At 57.4% G+C, this 21323-nt stretch overlaps 1 protein-coding gene, 1 long non-coding RNA gene and 3 other non-coding genes across 6 annotated transcripts in view; 1 reads left to right on the top strand and 4 right to left on the bottom strand.

Annotated features, from left to right (window-relative positions):
* Positions 1–18228, top strand: part of LRRC75A (leucine rich repeat containing 75A) — a 35829-nt gene extending 17601 nt beyond the window's left edge. The window contains exons 2-4 of the mRNA XM_057536930.1: positions 6619–6747; positions 14123–14238; positions 16228–18228. Coding sequence (XP_057392913.1) covers positions 6619–6747; positions 14123–14238; positions 16228–16747 — 765 coding nt within the window. The 3' untranslated portion in view covers positions 16748–18228. The remainder of the gene's footprint in view (positions 1–6618; positions 6748–14122; positions 14239–16227) is intronic.
* LOC130706018 (uncharacterized) lies at positions 18229–20476 on the bottom strand. Of its 2 annotated transcripts, none has more exons than XR_009006434.1 (5): positions 20381–20476; positions 19825–19888; positions 19334–19412; positions 18848–18930; positions 18229–18614 (listed from the first exon to the last, which is right to left on the bottom strand). It is a non-coding gene; the product is annotated as an uncharacterized LOC130706018 (long non-coding RNA). The 2 variants fall into 2 exon arrangements; XR_009006435.1 differs by lacking the exon at positions 20381–20476 and adding an exon at positions 20111–20374.
* Positions 18687–18759, bottom strand: LOC114236737 (small nucleolar RNA SNORD65). The gene has a single exon (XR_003622602.1). It is a non-coding gene; the product is annotated as a small nucleolar RNA SNORD65 (small nucleolar RNA).
* Positions 19493–19563, bottom strand: LOC114236735 (small nucleolar RNA SNORD49). The gene has a single exon (XR_003622600.1). It is a non-coding gene; the product is annotated as a small nucleolar RNA SNORD49 (small nucleolar RNA).
* Positions 19971–20037, bottom strand: LOC114236736 (small nucleolar RNA SNORD49). Its single transcript, XR_003622601.1, has one exon. It is a non-coding gene; the product is annotated as a small nucleolar RNA SNORD49 (small nucleolar RNA).
* Positions 20477–21323: the final 847 nt, after the last annotated feature.

Below are 21323 nucleotides of genomic sequence, written 5' to 3'. Positions count from 1 at the left end.
ATCCTCATCAACACTGGCATCTTCTGGTTGGAGCGGGGCTGGCGGTGGTTTGATCTAAGAACTGGATGAGCCAGAGAAGTTGATTTGATTTGTATTAGGAAGGGAAGGGCTGGGTGCTGAGAGGGTTTGCAGAGTGGAGATGAGCGATTGAGGGACACGTGGGGTCTTGGGGGAGATACAAGGAAGGGATGTTAGGAGTTTTGGTGGGGTGTCACGAGGGTGCCCTTCTGGTGACCTTGTGAGATTGTTGTAAAGACATCAGCTGCTTTTTGGGCTACGCTGTATGTTGAACTGATGTTCCTGGGAAGGGGACCGTGTGCTGGGACCATCCAGGAGAGGCAGCTAGAGGCTATTGGCAAAGACAATCCCATGGACATCTGGGCAGAAAAAGCAGCTAAAGACACAAAAATCAGGCTCTCTCAGAGTCGCCTGCCATGCTGAGTACCAGGGGGCTACCGCGTTTTGAAGGTTAGTTTCTCTCTAGCCAGGTTGCCTTCAGGTGCGACGTTAACATAAAGGATTTTTCAGGTAGGCTAGAGCTCAGAAAATAACCACCCGTATATTCATTCTGGATGACGTTCTCCGGCAGCGAGGGCATGAGGTGCAGGTGTGGGAGCAGCTCCAGGGACGGGCTGAGCGGTGGCCCTGAACGCTAGCTCAGTCCCAAAGACTTGCAAATCTGTGTTCAAACTGAATGCAAATGGCCAAATTTTATCATCGATAGAGTACCTTTAACAATTAAATAAAAAACCCACAAACTAAAACAGTAAGAGCAGTGACCTGGATCTAAAATCTCTGATTATACCCACAAAGGCCAAGAAGGGGAGAGGCTGGCAGTCAGGCAAGTGTCAAAATTCCCCGCTGACCCTCCACCCCAAGCGCTGCCGAGGTCCTGGGTTGCCCCCTCTGCAGCTGCCCTGGGTCCCCACCGTGCCAGTTCACTAGCTCGGGGCCAGCCCCTGGGATTGATATTGTTCCTGCTCCCAGACACCAGCCACGAGCTGTGGGCACGGGCCGGGCTTCCTCTCCCAGGCCCCCCGCCCCACTGCACCACCAAAACTACACCCGCATCAACAGGGAGCCTCGCTGAGGGTCGGAGTGATGGGAGAGAGCATAGCAGGGAAGCTAAACCCTCCCCAGGGGCTCCCTGGCTCCTAGCCTGGCTCAGCTTAGCCCCTTTCTCCCACGGTACCCCATGCTTCTAGCCCTGCGGTTCTCCAGCTGTTTTCGGCATCAAGAGCCCTCTTTATTTTTTCTAATTTAATTGTTTTTGTTCTGTTTTTTTTTTTTTTTTGGCCGTGCTGCGCAGCGTGCGGAACTTCCCCAACCAGGGATCAAACCCGCGCCCCCTTGAGTGGAAGCGCGGAGTCTTAGCCACTGGACCACCGGGGAAGTCCAAGAGCCCTCTTTATACTTTTTAAACTCTTTTAAATTGAGATATAATTGACCTATAACATTGTTTAAGGCCCACAATGTATTGACTTGATACATTTATATTGCAATATGGTTGCCATTGTAGCGTTAGCCAACACCCCTGTCTTGTCACATAAATATCATTTCTTCTAGTGTTGGTAACAATAGTTTTGTTGTCTTTCATAGTTGTACTGTGTATTAGTCTCCAGGACTTATTTTTCTTCTAGTTGCAAGTATGTACCTTTAAACACCATTTCCCATTCCCCTACCCCCCAGCCCCCATCCACTCTGTTTTTCAGAGTTCCGTTCTTCTTAGGTTCCACATATAAGTGAAATACAGTACAGTATTTGTCTTTCTCTGACTTATCTCACTGAGCATAATGTCCTCAAGGTCTATCCACGTTGTTGCAAATGGCAGGATTTCCTTCTTTCTCGCGGCTGAAGAGTATTCCATTGTGTATATAGACCACAACCGCTATATCCAGTCATAGGTTGATGGGCACTTAGGTTGTCGCCGTGTCTTGGCTATTGTGAATAACGCTGCAGTGAACATGGGAGTGGAGATATCTCTTTGATAGTACGTTTTCATTTCCTTTGGATATATACCCAGAAGTGGGATTGCTGGATTGTATGGTAGTTCTGTTTTTCATTTTTTGAGGAACCTTTATACTCTAAATTATTGAGGACCTCAAAGAGGTTTTCGCTATGTGGGTCATATCTTATAAATGCTATCTGCTGTATAAGAAATCAAAACAAAAATATTTTAAAGATTTATTTATTCATCCATTTAAAGTTAACAAGCTTGCAATGTGAAAGAAATTTTTGTGAAAATAACTATATTTTCCAAAAGAAAAAGTATAGTGAGAAGAGCGGCACTGTTTCATAGTTTTGTGACTCCCTTTCGTGTGTGGCTGGCTTAGCAAAAGACAGCTGGGTTCTCACACCCACTGCTTCTGCATTCGCTGTCTTGCAGTAGGTTGTTCTGGTTGAAGTCCACAAAGAAAATGTAGCATCATGCTGCGGTGTCATTGGAAAAGAGGCCCTCACAGAGGCCCTGAAAGGGTCTTGAGGACCCCCTTCACACTTTGAGAAATACTGTGAATCTCTGCTCGCTTTTTGGAAAGCCGTACCCCTCACTCTTCCCACTGGAGTGAGTCCCCAAACCTGGTTCTTCCAGCTTCAGTAACGTGGGAGCCCCACTTCTTCGAGGGGACACGTGCTTGCCGTTCACCCCCTTGGTCACAGGCCAGCGACACTGTCCGTGCCAAGCTGCCCAAAGCAGTGACTCAGGCGCTGATGTTCGCAGGTTTTCTGATCGGGAACCGTCCACACGCACAGGTCCTAGAGATGGTACCATTTAGATTCGTAATGAGGAAGCTAGGAGTCTCCTCAGTGCCTGGTATTTGCAAGGCAGGCCAGGCCCTCCAAGGCCAAAGCAGTCGCCCGGGGCAGCCTGGAGGGGCCGCACGTGGATTTGGTTCTTCCACCCCCCTCATTCCCGCACCCCGACAGGCAGCCAGGGCAGAGCGGAGCATTGAGGTCCCTGGTGGGCAGGGTCGGTAGCACTGTCAGTGCAGTCATGACACATTTGTCCCCAGTGTGGGTGACAATGTGGCTGGCTTGGTGGGTGACACGGAGAGGACACCAAGAACGCCAGACGTGGCCCGAGGCCCTCAGGACACGTGAGGTGTCTGAAAGCCGCACAAGCATTCCAGGGGCCTAGGTGGGGTCGAAGTAAAGGAATAAAGCGATAAAAGTGCAGCAGCGTCTGTCAGGCCCCCATCTGGGTCTCCCTTTGCAGCTTCTTGTAACCTGGAGCCCTGGGACCTCCGGGAGCCCCACCCCAGCTGGAATTCACAGGGCGGGCGGTGGCCGTGACTCACACGTAACTTACCCAGAGCACGGGAGCAGAGCCACATCTGCCTTCCCGGGGAGACCCCCTCCCTACCCCCTCCCTTCCTCCCACCCTCTGCCCCCTCCCCAGCCACAATTCCATGACCCCAGACAACAGCAGCAGCATGGAGAGAGGGACCCACTGTCAGCAGGCTGTGCGCCCAGACTGACAGGGAGGGTGGGACATGCAGGGCGGGACGTGGCAGGGGGGCGGGGCGCTGGGGAAGGGCAGTTTACATCTTCCCACACCTGCCCCAGCGTCCTGGGTTAGCAGCTAGGGTTTTCCTGGTCCTTCCAGGATGGGATGGCCTCTACTGGCCTGGAAAGGAGGGGAGTGGGAAGACGGGGCAGGGCTGGTAGGAACCCAAGAAGCCCAAGCAGCCGTCCAGCAGTCTGGGGGTTTCAAACTTCTCTGGCAACAGAACTACTTTAAAAAACAAAAACAAACAAACAAAAAACCCCGAAGGGCAGCCAGAGAGCTGTTCTGTGGAGAGCTGGGCCCAAAGCCTTGCTGACTCTTCTGGCCTCTCTCCTGTTGTCATCAGCCCCAGGGTTTGGGACACGGCTCAGTAACTACGAGTGTGGTCCGTTTGCCCATTTCACAGATGGGGAAACGGACCCCAAGGGGGAAGAGGTCTCTCGTCCACGAATTGACAGCCTGAATTCCGCTTCCTGTATTCCCAGCCTCTCCTGCCACACAGGGCGGCGCCGGAGTTTACACTTTGCTTGGTGACAATTAGCGTCCCCACGGCCCCGGCATGCCCTGCTGACCGTGAGGCCGGCGTGGACTGCGCCAGGCTGCCTGTCCTGCCCCGGCTCCCGGGCTTTTCTGGACAGAGAGGGCGTGGCTTTTGTCACGTTCTCAAATGGGCCTGGTATCCAAAACGAGGCTAAGAACCTCTACACGTGGCGGGGGGTGAGGGGGGGCACCGAAGGGGGAGGGGAGCTCAGCTGGTGATTCTCTTCCCTGCGGAGGCGTTACCTTGTGTTACTAGGTTTATGTCCCTCGCCCACCTGTGACGCGGGGTCACCGTCCCCATTTTACCTACGAGGAGGCTGAGACGCAGTGACACAGGTAGCTTGCCCCGACGCCTCCCGGGAGGCTGAGGGGCTAGACAAGCAGGGTGGGGACGGGTCCACGGCAGGATGGGACCTGTCCGCACCCTGATCCGGCGCCTCCCTCACCGCGTCCACGCCAGACCGTGTCAATTATCTCCGCAGCCAGAGAACCTGGCGCCGGGCACGGCCACTGCCTCTGAGTCTCATTCCTGCCGAACAGAAACAGCCCAAGGCTGGCCTGTTGTGTCCTCGATGGCACTCGAGACCCATTTCTTCCAACAGGGAGGTGGGGGCAGAGCTCCCGAAACCATTGCGGGGGGTGGGGGGGGGAACCCTGCTAGGGCCCGGGCTCGCGAGGCTCCCCATGGGGCAGAGAGCACAGCCCCGCCAGATACCCCAGCAAAGCCCTTTCTTTCTTTGCTCTTAGAAATGTCAGCGGCCAAACCACAGGGCAGCGTTCCCGCCCTCCAGCCTGCTTGCTGCCCAGCTCACCCCAGGGGCAGACAAGGCAGATCCTCCCAAGACAGGCCCCAGGCCCACGTGGAAGCCCACCCCTACCATTCCTGAAATTCTTTTTTTTTTTTAACATCTTTATTACATGCAATTTATTTTTCTTTCTGCGTTACTGAGATATAATTGACTTGGCACTAAGTTTAAGGTGTATAGCATAATTACTTGACTTACAAATATTGCAAAATAATTACCACAATAAGTTAACATTCACCACCTCATATAGTTTGGAAACATGTTTTCTTCCTTGTGATGAGAATTTTTAGAATCTACTCTCCTCAGAACTCTCAAATATACCACACAGCTGTGCTAACTGTAGTCACCAGTTGTACATTCCATGCCTGAAATTCTGATGGTTAGCTAAAAAAAAAGTCAGCTGCTCTGAACCTTAGCTTCTTCATCTGTAAATTGGGAATAACGATACCCAGCCTACTCGCTTTCAGGGATTTCTAAGAATCACATGGGGAAGGTATTTAGAAAAGTTCAGGATAACTCACCGAAATGACAAGGGAGCAAACCCCAGCTGGGACTCACCTGTCACCACACATTCCTGTCCGCAGGTCGCTGGACCATGGCAACCCGGGCTGGGAGCCTGCCTTCTCTGGGCGGTGATGGGGCAGCTCCACATATGGCTTGGGGGCCCAGGGTACCTAGGGTGAGGCAGTCCTCAGATGGGAATGTCCTTGTCCCTTTCTGCTCTGTGCAAGGCCCCAAGCTAGGAGGGAACCACAGCTCCTGCCGAGGACAACAGAAACTGGGGAGGGGGTTTGAGAAGAGTCAGAAGCCATACCCAAGCTCTTCCCCAGACAGAGGGCACAAAGTTTAGTCCAGCACCCTGGGGTAGAAAACCATCTTCCTTTACTTCTCTAAAGCAATTAACCCTGTTTCAAGCCCCTGCCAGCTTGGCTGGTTGGAAATTCAAGCTTAGCTGTGTCTGGGGGGCCTGCCCCTTTCCTGGGGTTGGACAGGAATCTTCAGGTCTTGTACAGTCCAGAACATTTGGAGCGAGGCCCTGGGGGTTAGGACCCAGACTGGTCGCTGCTCTTGGCCAAGCCCGTGGGGTCTCTTGCTGGCGGACAGGGGTCTCTGCAGATGCTCCCAGCCCTTGTCTCTCCCCAGGCTTGGGGAGCCTCTGCCCCAGAGGTTTCTGCCATGGCCCCCGCCCACTCCGTGCCCCTTGTTGCCTCTGTGCTCCCGCCCCTTCTGTTACGAGGACCTCACTTGACACCCTTTCTTAGGGGGAGGGCTGGTGGGGTTTTCTTTTGGGTGCCTGCCAGCTTCTCCTTTCAACCCCACAACTCAGAGACCCACCCCCCCACCAAGGCAAAGGAACACCAAGGCGGGGTCCTTCACAGAAGGAGCAGTAAAAATGACCTCAGAAGCAAAAAGAAAGCAAATAAATATCAATACGTGGTCCTGTCACAAAGCACGGGAGTTTTACTATCACGCCGTTTCCAAGTTTCATCCCAGGTGGAGAAGCAGCAACCAGCACTGTGGTCCACCACCCTTGGCTTCATCCTCGGGGGAGCTGGAGAGGCAAAGGCTGGGGGGCTATCTGGGGAGGGCCGTCTCTGCAGGGGCGTGTCTGGCCCCCGGGGGAATTTCTGTAAATGCTTCCGTGTGGGATGGGAAGCCTCTTTGGAGGGGTCTCCTCCCTGGCCAGGGGGTACTCTGGGCGTGTTGGGCGGGGCTCCAGGGTAGGGTGGGGCCTCGCTGACCTCTGGGCCTCCTTCCCTCTTGCAGGACCTAGGCATGGAGTCGACCTCGCTGGATGACGTCCTGTACCGCTACGCCAGCTTCAGGAACCTGGTGGACCCCATCACACACGACCTCATCATCAGCCTGGCACGCTACATCCACTGTCCCAAGCCGGTAGGGTGGCCGTGGTCTGAGCCAGCGAGCTCCGGGGTGTAAGGGGGGAGCTTCCTGGGCGGAGCAGCCCGGTGCCCGAGGGGGGCTGGTCAGCGCTGCCTGGGCCCCTCGTGCAGCACCTGAGGTGCCCACCCTGCCCTGAGGCCCAGCATCCACGGCGGAGGCTGCCTACAGCACCATCAGCACTGGCCTTGTCTGGCCCACGGGCTGCAGTAAATCTGGATTCATTGCCAACATGTAAACCTCAGAGTATTTCACACAATCCCCATATTAGCTGCCCTTGAAAAATGGGAAGCTCCTCATTTCTACAGGCCTGGAGCTGAGTAGCCACCCCTGTCACATGGGGCCAGAGCCGCCAGGTACGGTTGTGTAGGCTGTACCCTGCACAAAGATGTGTACACAGAGGTGGCAGGGGTCGGGGAGACAGGAGACAGCTTGGTCCAGCCCTCTCTCTGCCCACCAGCCGGGGGCACGGGTGCAAGACTGTGTCCACCTTGAGATGGGCTTTGTCTTCTTTGCGCAAAGGCGCTGTGTGAGCAAATGTAGCCGTGGCCCTACATGCCGCTCTGTTTGCTGCAGTCCCCACTACGCCCACTTGTCCTCCTCTCTGAGGCCGAGTGTCATCTTACACCCACCCACTTCACTCCTGTCCACTTCCTGCCTGGCTCCAAGGCTCTCCAGGCTCCGTGGGCGTTGCCCAGCCCCTCTGGGTCTGGGCGATCTGCCCCTCTTCCCGCTGGCTCCACAGTCCAGGCTGGGACCCAGGCAGGGACAGGAGAGCCAGGGCAGGGCAGCTCCACACTTGGGCTTTTCTCTCTGTTTTGGTTTCTTCTCTCCCATCCCTCAATTTCCAGCAGCTTCCAAGAGATGCACTTCCTTGCAGCAGGAAGGAAGGGGCAGGAAGCCAGAGCAGGATGGAGGAGTGCCTGGGGCGGCCTCCACTTCAGAGCAGGACCTAGGATCGGGGCGAGAGGCGGTTCCCAAGCCCACCCCGCACCTGGCCCTGGCGCCCAGGGGCTGGAACCTTGCTCTGGGGTGGACCTCCACCTGGGGCTTTGTCTAGGGCCTTCTCTCTGGCTTCTCTCTGGACTGCCTGGTGTCAGGACTTCAAGGTGGGGGGCTGGCCATGGAGGGCTGGGAGCCCATCGGGGCAGGTGTGGGGTGGGTCGGTGGAGGGATGCCACAAGAGGCAGGGGTGCTGGGCTCAGACGTGTGCCAGCAGTGAGCGTCGGCAGACTGGGAGCCCCCAGGCCTGGGGACGAGGAGCTGGTGCAGGAGCCACGGGGGACCGGCTGTGGCTGGAACCGCCCGCTTCTCATGCAGGGTATACCTGGCTCGCCTGCGGAGCTGAGACCAGGCCGTAGGAGGCCCTGTGGGTGCCAGACCCCTGCCCTTTCCAGAGCATGGATTTAGTTGCCCACAGGTGAGAGGAGTGACAGATGACAGGGCACTCAGAGCAGCTCAATAGGAGAGGACTGTTTTTTATGCCCATCTTAGAGTTGAGGAAGACGAAATACAGGTGATGAAGCGATCTGAGAAAGGTTGCGGCCCAGGTGAGAACCCCAGCGTTTGGGCCCCAGTGCTGGGCAGGGCAGGCCAGCGCTCAGGTGCTGGATCTCTGGGCCATCAGTGCTCCGTGGGGCTCGCAAGACCAGGGCTGGGCTGGGGAGGAGGGGCCTGTTTGGGGGCAGCTCCAGTGCCCCCCTCCCTCCACGCAGGCGGGTCTGCAGGTGGCCAACTGCCCACGTCAACCCCAGGAAACAGGACAGGGCTAAGGGGCTGCGGGCTGAGGCCAAGGGGTCCTGCACTGCCATGTGTCCCCTCCACTGGGGAGGGCTAGAGGGCCATTCACAGGTGGTTTTGCTCAGGCTCCTACCTCAAATTACCATTGACTGGGTGGCTAATGAACAACAGACACTTACCTCTCACAGTTGTGGGGCTGGAGGGCTGAGATCAGGGTGCCGGCCCGGTCAGGTTCCGGTGAGGACGCTCTTTGTGGTCTGCAGACAGCCACCTTCTCCTTGTGGCTTCACGTGGCAGAAAGGAGGGGAGCTAGCTCTCTGGTCTCTTCCGATAACCCTCATGGCCTCATCCAATCCTCATCACCTCCCAAAGGCCCTCCCTCCAGACACCATCACGTTGGGATTGGGGTTCAACATATGAACTGGGGGCGGAGGGGGGACAGACATTCCGTCCATCGCACAGGTGTAACCTTCTCAGGTCACTTCATTAGCTGAACTTTGTTTTCCTCAACTCGAATGTGGACATAGCCATACCCTCCCCTATAAAGCTGTTTCGAGAGCTCAGTGAGATGACTTACAGGAAGCATGGGCGTGTGCCTGGCACGGCCGAGAGCCTCATGCCCAGAAGCCGAGGTGTAACCAGTCTGTGGGCACTGACCACATGCCAGGCAGGGTGCTCAGACTTAGCAGGTCAGTTGTGGGACACAGAAGCAAGAAAGTCACGGCCTCAGGCCCAGCCCCCGTGGACTCAGAGTCTTGGAAATCAGCAGGCTGATCTCCAACCCAGATTTCCAGAGACAGCCAGAGCGGGGTCCACCCTGCTGGAGGCCCGGGGCCTGGCCAGTCCCCTACCAGTACCCAAGGCCACATGGCAGGAGAGGCCCTCTGGAAGGACTCTCCCAGCTGAGGTTGAGGCATGGGTGGGAGATCCTGGCTCTGGGGTCCCCAAGCTGATGATGGGGGCAGCCCCTGCACACACACACACACCCCAATGTGAGCTGGCTCAGGGCTAGCCAGGCCTTGCTGCTCGGACCTCTTTCATCTGAGAATTTCAGATCAGCCCAAGTGTGTGCCGAGAGAGGTTGTAGACAAAGGGGGGGGGGGGGCGGGATCTCCCTTAGCTGTGAGATGGGACGAAGAAAGTAGCCCTTTCTGGTCCAACTCCTGGTGAAGCATCCACAAGACAAATAATCCTTCTCATTGCTAAGATGACCACCTCGAATGAGTCCTATTTTCTCAACCTACCAGAAACCCCCTCCTGTACCGCAGCAGGGTGTGGGCCGAGACCCTAGAAAGGGCTGGGTCTGTGCCTGCCCGCAGAAGGGGGAAGAGGCAAAACCCCATCCCGCCCCTGATTGGGTATTGATGAATCCCAAGTCTGTATCTGCAGCCTGGCTTTAGACTCAAAAGTCTCCCCGCTCCTGGACATTTCCGCCTGGGTGTCCCTAAATCACCCAGAACAAATCCCCCTATCAGTATCACGTAGTGGGAAGTTTTAGGGACTTTCCTTCCCACCCAGCACGTCTGTCCCATCATGTCCACCATCAGGCTTCCCACCAGCAGACACTAAAATGAGGGTGTGTGCTCAGTGATTTGCTGAGGAGCTCTCCCAGAGCCACCTTGTGTTTTTTTTCTTCTTTTATATTTTATTGTATTTTCTATTGCTGCATAGCAAGTCACCCTAAAGCATGGTGGCTTAAAACAACAGACATTCATCATTGAACCATCTCTGCAGGTCGGGAATTCAGGAGCAGCACAGGCGGGGGCTTCTAGTTAGGGGTTCAGGACATTGGCCCAGGCTGCGAGTCCTGGTGGCTCGACGGGGACTCGCAGGGTAGCATACCCCATGGCTGCTGGTGGGAAGCCTCAGCTCCGAGCCCCGTGGCCGGTCCACAGGACTGCTTGAGCTTCCTCACTTCAGGGCAGCTGGCTTATCCCCGAGGGGGTGATCCCCGAGAGCAAGGGAGAAGCACAGTGTCTTCTATGAGCCAGCCTCAGACGTCACATACTGTCCCTGCTGCCGTAGCGTATTGATCACCCAATCAGCCCTAACGCAGTGTGGAAGGAGGCTGTACCCTGCCAGGAGGCCAGCATCCGTGGGGGCCGACTTGGAGGCTGGCTAAAGCAGGGCCAGAGTGAGAAGAGTTAATCCTGGGCCTCTCTCCTGCCCTCTGACCTCCCTCCCGTTAGCTGAGTCCCACTGACAGCCAGGAGCAAGAGGGCCGGGTAGTGCCGTCTGTAAGAGCTCAGCCTTCCCAGCGCAGAGAACGGGGTGGGGAGTGAACAAAAAACCCAGCACAGTCTCCGGATCTGGAGCAGCATCCAGGGAGCAGTAGACAGGGCAGTCATGTCTGATGACTGAGTGAGGAAGCCTTGGGTGCAGAGCGGTCGGGGCTGTGCTTGCTGCAGTTCTTGGGGTGGGGGGTTGAAGACGGCAGGGGGCGTCGGAGGGACACCGTGACCCGGCCCGGAGGGGCCTGCAGGTCTGCCGTGGGCCTCTCTCCTGACGGGTCAGTGAGTCCCTCAGGCAGGGTCTTCTCCAAGGCCCGCGGTCAGCGGCGCTGGGCCGGAGCCCAGTGTACCCGACTTACGCCACAGCCCCTCCCCCTCCTTCCTTCTCCACGGGTGGGACGGAAAGCTGCAGATTCCGCAGCCTCCTTGCAGCCTCCTCTGTTACAAGCAGCAGAAGCCCCCGCGGCCTGCCTCGAGCCAGGAAGAGGACTTATCCTTCCCGGTGGCAGCCAAGCTTGAAAGAGGCACTAGAACCCCAAATAGCACAGACACCTGCCGCCCTCCCTCTGCTCCACCCGGCCTCACTCCCCGCCCCCCCGTACCCACACCTCATGGCTGCCCGGGGCTCCTGAGTTGACTTGTCAGTGTTCAGCCCCCAAGGAGTCTTGTCCCAAGTCGGGAATCCCGCAGGGTCCGCCTCTGGACCAGTCAGCTGTGGCTTGGGAGTGCGGTGTGGTCCCACAAAAGCGCTGCTGGGTCCCACGGCTTTCCGAGTAAGAGGAGAGGGGCCAGCATCCTCCTCCTTCGCCTCCTTCCTCCCCTTCCTTCCTCGTCCTCCACGCTGGGCGACTCCTGCTTAGTGCTCTTCCTGCAGGAGGAGCCCTGGAGGGGGCTTCCAAAAGTGATGGGAGTTGGGAAAACATGGGAGGGCTTGCTTGAGGCTTTTCTGGTTGCAAACGATAGAAGCTACTTGAACCAACCTTCGCAAAAGATTCATCCCTCAAGGGCAGAGCAGAGCCCAGCCTCAGAGCGACTGCGGGGTTTGGATCCTGATGCCATCCTCCACGTCGCGTGGCCTGCCATCCCCTCCACTTCTTGGTGCCTCCGTTCCCGCATTTGTCAAGCGGGATTATAGGGGCCCCTGTTTCATGGGATGGCTATGAGTTAGTGCCCAGCGCATAGTAGGTAATATAACTCGGTAAAGGTTAGCTGTGTTTCTTTAGTCCAGACAAGCAGAGGGGCTCTCTCTTCTGAGGACATTAGCTCACGTTTGGTCTCAGGTCCGCTGTTAAGTGACCACATCTTCCGTCCCTGTTTAGTAAATGAGGAAACAGGCTCAGGTTGGGGGCCTCGCCCTGCGCGCGGCTGCCCCCTGGTGTCAGTGTCGGCGCACTGCGGCGGCTGCTTTGCCGCCTCTTTTCCTGTTTCTTCCTTCCGGGCGCGGAGGGCGGGGGGAGAGTCCGTGGCCCCTGATCTTGGAACCCCTGAGGGAGGTTAGGTTTAGGGCCAGGAGCTCACTCCTCGGCTTTGGAACGGGTGCTGTGGGAGACTGGCCACGTTCTGTCCCGAGTGGTCGCAGGGGTGATGCCCGGCAGACCACCACATCCCACCCGCTGGTCCTTCTTGTCTTTAAAGTGTGTCCACCTGACAGCACAGGGGAATCACCGGGGGAGCTTTTAGAAGTCCCCGTGCCCGAGCTGCCCACCCATCGCTGCGGGGTGGCCCAGGCAGCAGTGTTGTCTAAAGCTCTGGGTGATTCCGGCATGCAGGGGTCCTGGGTGCAGACCCTCAGCTCGAGATGTGCTAGCCCCTCCCCTTCTCCCTTTGGCCTCCACAAGTGGCCTTCACCCCGGCCAGCACCCCGGCCGTGACCCTTGGGGTTCGTTCCAAGACCTTCATGGGATGCCTGAAACCGCAGATAGTACCAAACCCTAAAAACACTGTTTTTCCTATACTAAAGGGCAGGTAACATATACAGTGATAATGCACCGTACAAAGGGATGATTTATGTCCCAGGCGGGAGGGAGTGGGACAGCACGCAACTTCATCACGCTGCTCAGAATGGCGCACAATTTTAAACTTCTGAGTTTATTTCTGGAAGTTTCCACTTGATATTTTCGGACCCAGGTTGACCACAGGTAACCTGAAACCTGGGAAAGCCAAACAGCAGATGAGGGGGGACAGCACTAGCAGAGTGTTGATGATAGTGGTAATAATCAAGCCGGCCTTCGCTGAGCAGCCGCTCTGTGCCAGGCGCCCTGCTGGGCACTGGCCCCTGGCTAATAATGGTTGACCTCACCACATCGCGTTGCTGTCTGCAAGTGGGTTTGCATCCGTGCCTGGCACTTCCTGGCCTTGGCCCTTGGCACTGGACCATCTGGTGGGAGCACACGCTCTGGGCCACTCAGTCTCCCAGGCCTCGGGGACTCCTCTTTGTTGAATTGACTCCCCTTGGGACAGAGTTGGAGCCTCTAAAATCTCTCTGCTGCATCCTTTAACCCAGCGTATTTGTTTGCTGGGGCTGCCGTGACGAAAGTACCACTTAAACAACAGAAATGTATTTCCTCACAGTTCTGGAGCCTGGAAGTCCGAGATCAAGGCGTCGGCAGGGTTGGTTTCTTCCAAGGCGTCTCTCCTTGGCGTGTAGATGGCCGTCTTCTCCCTGTGTGCTCATACGGTCTCCCCTCTGTACATGTCTGTGTCCTGATCTCGTCTCATGAGGACACCAGTCGTATAGGATTAGGGCCCACCGCAGTGATCTCATTTTACCTTAATTACTCTTTAGAGGCCCAATTTCCAAATAGAGCCACATTCTGAGGTATTGGGGATGAGGACTTCAATTTAAGAATTTGGGGGGGACACAATTCAGGCCATAACACCCAGGGTCTCAAGGTCAAATGCTGGTGGGCCAGACAGGTAACGAAGATGAATGAACTGGGCCGGGAACCACTTAGCACCTCATTCTTTTATTTTCCCACCGTTGACGTGGGCAGAAGAGACGTGGTAAAGTATTGTCCCCTTTGCTGTGTGGAATACGCGAGCAAGGACGTTTGCTTGTGGTTGAATCCCCAGCTTCTAGAGCAAGTGCCCGGCACCTAGGAGGTACCCAGCGGGTATTTGTCAGGCTAAGGGGTCAACTGTCAGATCACCTGGAATCCAGACTTGTATAGAAATCTCAGGTTTTTCAACGATAGCAACGAATTCACAGAAACTAAAACCATCGTGCAGATGAGTTTGCAACCCCTGCTCCCTGCTCAGGGCGGCCACCTTGGGCCCGCACAGCAGGCCTCCCCAGCTCGGCCTGGGGGCCGTGCTGGTCCCGCAGAGGCAGGAAGCTGGAGGTGGGGGCCTGGGCTCCCTGCCTCCTCCATCGACTCAGGGACCTGTGGCTTCCTCTGCAGGAGGGCGACGCGCTGGGCGCCATGGAGAAGCTGTGCCGGCAGCTGACCTACCACCTCAGCCCCCATTCCCAGTGGAGGCGCCATCGCGGGCTGGTGAAGAGGAAGCCACAGGCCTGGTGAGTCGCGGTCACCCGAGGCGGGTCTCCCCTGCCGCCGCCCAGCCGCCTCCTACAAGGGCAGCTCAAAGCCAGCTGTGCTGGGCCGGGCGTTGAGGGGACAGCACCCCGTCCCGGGGACGTGGGGAGATGGCAAGAGCTGCTTGGAGAAGGTGAAGTGAAGGGCTGGGGGCCGGGGGAAAGTGGCAGGTAGGGTGGGCGTTCCAGGTGGGCAGGAGCCCTGGGAGATGCTGGCGGCTGGGCCCCGCTGTGTGGTGGGATCTGGGGGTGTGCGCCCGTTCTGATGCTGGGGAGGGGGACAAGAGGGGTTTCTGATCCTGGTGCGCTGAATGCGGGCACTCGCCCCACCCCCTCCCCCCAGCCCTCCTGATGTCTCCCAGGGGGACCCAGACCCCAGCCATGTCCCTGGCGTACAGCAGTGAGGACTCTCAGGGCTCATGTGGCCCCCTGCACGCTGGGGTCAGAGGGGACACTGGGACGCAGGACCTGGGGGCCAGAACAGCACGGCAGAAAGAAGCAGAGGGGAACTGCTTGCGAATCACAGAGCAGAGTGGCCGGTGTCCTGAAGGCTCTGGCAGGGCCCTGCTGGCACGCAGCCTCCTCCTCCAGGTCCCACAGACGGGAGGGGAAGCCCAGCCCCCTCGCCGAGCAGAAGAGCTCTGGGCCCCCCTCCCTTCTGCTGGACACCCCCCCCGCCCCCCAAGGCAGGAGAGGAAATGGATCCTCAGGGGCCCTTCCCTGGGGGAGGAAGTCGCCAAACGGGGCTCCCAGTGGGCTGAGGGCAGGGACCAAATGCGGGGACAGCGCAGTTCTGTCTGCTTGTGTGCTAGTTCTGGAGGCAGGAAAAGCGGGAGGGTAAGCTCTGCTGGGGCCCAGGGGCCTCCTGTCTCCCCGGCACACAGGGCGCTCAGTCCATCCTTCGTTCAGAAGCCTCACTGCTCGGACGCCTCCCCATCCCGCTGACTGAAACCCACTCAGGCCCAAGTGATGGTCCTCCCCCCAGCCCCCACCCACACACTGGCCTTCCTGCTGGTTCAGACACGCTGAGCGCTGCCAGCCTCAGGGCCTTTGCACTTGTGTTCCCTCCGCTGGGACTCTTACCGAGCTCTTCCCTTGGCCTGGTTTTTCTCCTGTGAGGCCGACCGGAAGCCCAAGCTGTGATCCCAGGGCTGCTGCCGGTAACAGGTGCTGAGCCCCGTCCAACTCCTTGTCCTTCCCAGGGTTGGAGCCTCGGGGCTCGCCTGGGGTATCTGGAAGCTGGGAGATCTGGGCCCCCGAGCAAGGGAGCGGGTGGTGAGAAAGAAGAGTGAGGGGTGGCGGGCAGCAGGGAGTGGAAGGGGGGGGACAGCAGCCCACCCAGGCTTGGGGCCCCTGCGCCCTCCCCCGCCTGCTGTCCCGAGGGCCCCCCCAAGGACCGTCTGTCTGGCGGGGAAGATGGTCTTGAAGGAGGGGCCTCCGAGATCTGTAGCACCCGTGGGGGAGCAGGGAGCTCGGCCGTCCGCCACCCTCCTGCACAGGGCGCCGTTCTGACTGCGTTTGTTATTTCACTCGACAACCCTGTGGTACCCAGTTGGCTTCATTTCTCAGGCAAATAACAGAGGCGCAGAGGTTAAGGAACTAACTAAGGGTCGCATGAGGGACGAAGCCCGCCTGCCACAACGAAAGATCCTGCGTGCCGCAACTAAGACCCGGTGCAGCCAAACTAAAAAATAAATAAATAATTTAAAAAAAAAAAAAGTAGGAAGGAAGGAGTCCAGTGCAGACCCCGGCGTTGGCCCCAGAATGTCCCCCTAGTCACTGCAGAAACACTTGGGCCTTGCCCTGTGATCCTCAGGCTCTGCCCACTGGGCAGCCAGGCTGAGATGAGGGCAGTGCAAGGGGACCGGGGCCCCTGGTTTCTGCTCCGCGGGCAGAGGGCTGAGTGGAGGCTGCCTCCGGAGAAACACCTGCCCCACCCGCTTGAACCCTGCTGTCTCGTCTCCCCTTCAGCCTCAAGGCAGTCCTGGCCGGGAGCCCTCCGGACAACACATTGGACCTGTCTGGCATCCCGCTGACCCCCCGTGACCTGGAGCGGGTGACCGGCTACCTGCAGCGCTGCGGGGAGCAGGTGGATAGCGTGGAGCTGGGCTTCACGGGCCTCACGGACGACATGGTCCTGCAGCTGCTGCCGGCACTCAGCACGCTGCCCCGGCTGACCACGCTGGCGCTCAACGGCAACCGGCTGACGCGGGCCCTGCTGCGCGACCTCACTGACGCCCTGAAGGACCCCAGTAAGTTCCCCAGCGTCACGTGGATCGACCTGGGCAACAACGTGGACATCTTCTCACTGCCCCAGCCCTTCCTGCTCAGCCTGCGCAAGCGCTCCCCCAAGCAGGGCCACCTGCCCACCATCCTGGAGCTGGGCGAGGGCCCGGGCAGTGGGGACGAGGCCCGGGACGAGACTGTGGGCCAGGAGGACCCTGGAGGGGACCAGGAGGGCAGGGAGACTATAGGTGCATCTGAGACGTGACAGGGAGGTGGGGGCCTCTCCAGGGAGTCCTGCTGGGGTAGGATGGCTGGGGCAGGGCGGGCGTTCCCAGCGGGGTCGCAGGCCACCATCCAGAATGGGCCTGGCAGCACCTCCCCCGACCCAGGAAGCCAGATGGTAGCATCTAGGAAAGGAGGACTGTAATTCCTCTCTGGTCCTCTCCATCACCCCCTTGTCAATCCACATCTGCCTTTCGGCTCCTGAGCAGTCATCCCTGGCTCAAGAGGAACCAACCCTCAGCTTCCCAACTTGTGGGTGCCGTGTAGGGGCTGGGGATGCTGGAGGCTTGAGTTAATGTGAACGGTCAGAGCTTTCCCCCCAGAAAAGGAAGTGTAGTGGGTGGCGGCTCTGCATCTAACCCGGGATTTTGCAGTCCTGAATTACAAATGTCCAGACGCTGGATGTGCCCCCGATCGAGGCAGGTCGGAACCTCTAGCTCCTGGCTGAAGGCTGGGGCAGGGGACTGGCCGCCGGAGACCGCACGAGCCTCATCCCCATCTGGACCGAGGGGTGTCTGCCTCCTCCTTGTGGCGCGCAGGCTCCTTGGGACCAACTTCCCGGTCTCAGCCTCCATTTACAAGGCTCACCCTTCAGCCTGTGACCCCAGAGGCCTAGCCACGGGACCAGCCACCCCCATACCCTTCACTATTTAGGGCATCCTAGAAGCCTGGGGCAGACAGTGCATGCCACTCAGAAACCGCACAGCACCTCCGCAGACTAGTGGAACTCCACACGCGTCAGTGTTCCTAGGGTAGAGGCCAGAGTGAGCCTTGCTTCCTTATAAAAGGACCCTTTTCCCATAAAATCCCTCCCCATGGAGCCCCCAAAGTAATCCTTGCTACTTTGAGCACATTCCCGAAAACCCAGGACCACAAAGATGAGGTGCCTCCAAGCAAGACAACTGGGAGAAGGGGAAAATAAACTGGAGGTTCCCAAGGGGAGAAGGTTTTCACCCTCCCTTCCCCTTACCCAAGGTCTACGGGTTAGGAAGTCATCCCTTTCAGGCACAATTAGCAAGTCCAGGGAGACTGGGAACCAATCGTTCTTGAGCTAGAGAAAATCATTCTGGGTGCCCAGTGTTGGTGAACCAGAACCCCTCAGGCAAACAGCAGAGGGCTAGGGAAGCACAGCCTGACACGCCTCCAGCCTCACGCCAGGTAGGGTAGCCAAGCCGGCAAGACGGGGGTGGGACCTTGCCTGCTGTTGTCTGGGCAGGCGTCGGGTAGAGCTTCAGGAGCTAGAGGGAGGCTATGCAGAAGGGCAGACAGCGCCGAGGGACAGGGGCTGGCCTCACGTGTTCCAGACGCCTTAAAATGCTTTGGGATTTTTGCCCCAGTCTCAAGAGGGGAGAACAGCTTAGACCTACTTTAAGGGAAGGTGACAAGTACTAACACCTGGACCGCTAATATGTCAGCAGTGATCAAACTGGACTTTTTCTTCAAATACACATTTGTAAGAACCAATACCAAAGACCACACTTTTATTACACTGTTTATGGTTAACTGCATGGAGATACAAATTTCAGGAAGTTTCCAGTTCAAAAACCTCAGGCTCTCACCCAAGAACACATTTATACAATATTTAAAAGTACAAAAGCTCCTTTTGGTTAAGGGATGATACAAGAAAACTCATGAATTTAATGACACCAGAAGTGCCAGTCCGCGCGCGGTCCCAGAAAAAGGTTGCCAAATCCATTTCTTGGCTCTCTCGTTGGTGAGAATGTCCCTCTGATACTCAGTACAAGGTGAGTGTTTCTACACCAAATGTGGGAGCCTAGGTTTTCAGGGTCCAAGTTGATGGCCGCCCCTGGTCCTTTGGACTTCAAATTCTGCCCCTGCTGCAGCATAGCCTGCAAGGAAATTAAGTATCAGTTAATCTTACTTTATACTCCAAGAACAGTCATTCACAGCCTAAAAGATATCTTCAGAAAACCGTAGGTTCACCACCACACAATCTGCCGGTAATTCCAGCTTTTTTAGGTGATTTCATCATTTGATATCCTTTTCTGCAAATCCATTTCAACAAAACTAGCTGCTTATCCATTCTACCATGGGGGTGGTCATTGTGCAGACCAAATCTTACCTCTTCTTGGGCTGCGGTGCTGCTGCCACTGCTGCCCGCTTTAGAACTCTGCTGCGCCGATCCCACTCTTCAGTGCTCAAAACCTGGCGGGATGAATGAAGCACCCATGGACACAGAGCAGATGCCAAAAGCAACTGGAGGCAGTTCCCATTGCTTTAACCTCCGTTCAGTCACGTTATTGCAAACAAACCTAAGGCTGTCAATTTTCAGAGCATCTCAGAGCAGATAAGCACTTTGCTCAGGACTATACAGCCATGACATCAAAAGGAACTCCTGGGCTCACTCTGCAGTCTGCTCCAGACATCCCGAACCAAAATCATTCTCAGATATTCTCTCAATAATGCTCAAGGGCTGCACCGACACAAGGTATTAGGTCAGCCGGACGACACTGCCCATATCTGGTCCAGTAGCAACTTCACATGAATCAACTCAACAGCTAGGCCTCCTCAACCACGAACCTCTCCAGAGCCCAAAAAGCCAGCTTACCTCAGAGCAGGCCAGCGCTTGGGCTCCCGTCCTCAGCTGTCGGTGATCACGCGCTGGCCACCCTTCACTGACTTGCAACCTGGGTGAAGAGAGATTACGGGTCACAGTTCAGACCAGCTTACTCCTGGGCACCAGCTACTGGTAAGGACGCGTGACTGCAGTCAGCCAGGAATGGTTATCGTCAGTTATCGCTTCTGACGGCACTTCCTATTAGTGATTTCATCAGAGCAGCCAAGCACCTCACCACGGTACCGCCCCAGAGACCTGGGCTTCGGCTAAAACCGCCTTAAGGCATCTGCTTCTGAATACAGATGCAGTTTAGACATAACTAGGAGCTGCAACCTGCTAACCGTTGCAGTTATGCAACGAGGCAGTGCATAATTATGTCAAACGCATAAAAGCGACAACAGTGACAAGACATCAGGCAGTTATCAGTGCACTTAAGGTTGCAAGACTGACACGGCTAAGTTACAATACGTATTAATCCTTACCCAAACTGGCTCTTAACCTCGGGTAGCGATGCTGCTCCCGTCTCCAAAAGCGAGTGTGTCTGCCCTGTGAAACAAGGATTAGGACGTGAATTTAGGGCAGACTCTGGCAGCTACAGTAACGTAAAGCATCAGGTGTCAGCAACTGCGGTCGGATAGGCGTAGAAGTCGTCAGTCCTCGCATCTGACGGCACTTCCTACGGAATCATCAGGATAGCCGAGCAAGCCTCCCTCGCGGCCCCACTACGAACCTCGTTCTGCGCCCTAGGGTGCAGGCAGCCCCGCTTACCTAGTTCTCTCGGGGGGTGCTCACTCCCAGCGGCGAGCCCGGGGTCAGGGGTCCCGAGACGGCGGCTGCCCGGCCGGACGAAGGCGCACGCGGTGCTCAGGCCTCGGCCCCCAAACTCGGACACAAGGCCACGGCGCCCGTCCCGAGGCCCACGTGGACGCAGCCTCCCGCCGCCCTCCAGTTAGGCTCCCCGAGGACATCGTTCGAGAAATTAGAAAAGCTCTGGCTCCCTCGCCCTTGCGGCCCGCGGACCGGCCTAGAGGAACTCACCGCCAACCGCCCAACACCTACAGTAGAAAGGCCAGCTCTCCGCCGTCCCAGCCTCTTAAGGAGTCGGAACATTCCACCCCTCACAGAAGGGAGGCGGATCATGGCAAAAGACTCAACGGAACTTCCGGCCCGTTTAATGGTGCAGGCACCGCCCCCGGACTCCCCCCTCCTGCAGAGCCTATGGTCTCTTCCGAGGCCGTGGAATTCTGGGTCACAGGGGCGCAGCGAGCCCCAGCGCGCGTGCGCGGGTCCAGTGCACGCCCGCCATTTGGAGGCTTTCTCACCGTCCTCCCGCCCCGCCGCCCCGCCGCCCCGCCGCCCCGCCGCCGGGTGGTCCCGAGCGAAGAGTTCGCCGTTGTGAGCTTCCGGTTGCTCCTCTGGAAGGTGGAGCGACCGAGGCCACAGACGGCGGTTCTGCGCATCACGTGCGATCCCGCCCTTGAAACCCTGTAGAGCCTGGGCGCGCAGCAAGCGTGCACACACCGTAGCTGCTCCTGGCCCTGGGGGGCGGTGCCGTCTGCTCTCCCTGCACGAGCCTCTCCAGCCCCCTGCGCTCGGACCCCCCTCCTCAGTCTCCTTTCTCCGTCCCCTCTCCCCTCGGGACTCCTCCAGCTGTGCCCCGTCTCACCAGCGGCGAAACCTCCCTCCGTCCCAGTGTGGGAACAGGCTCGGCTCTTGCCACTTAAAAAACATTCAACCCGTGCACGCACGTCTTAACGAACACACATTACCCTAACGGTGAAAACTGGAAAGGCGATAGTGAGACAGAGGTTTTTGAGCTGGTTTTAGAAATAAGCGTAGCATCTTAATGGAGGGAGGGGAGGCTTCTAGGGAGAGCCAAGCCTAGGAGTCACACACACACGAGGTCCACCATCCTGCGCGAAGGATACTGTAAGTGCCAAGGAGAGCAGGGAGGAGTCTGCAAAACCGCGGAGGGCTGGGG

The sequence above is a fragment of the Balaenoptera acutorostrata genome, chromosome 20, assembly GCF_949987535.1.
Source record: "Balaenoptera acutorostrata chromosome 20, mBalAcu1.1, whole genome shotgun sequence".
NCBI classification, from domain to species: domain Eukaryota; kingdom Metazoa; phylum Chordata; class Mammalia; order Artiodactyla; family Balaenopteridae; genus Balaenoptera; species Balaenoptera acutorostrata.
The sequence above is the reverse complement of the archived record's forward strand: the minus strand, read 5'-3'. Positions and strand labels throughout refer to the sequence as shown.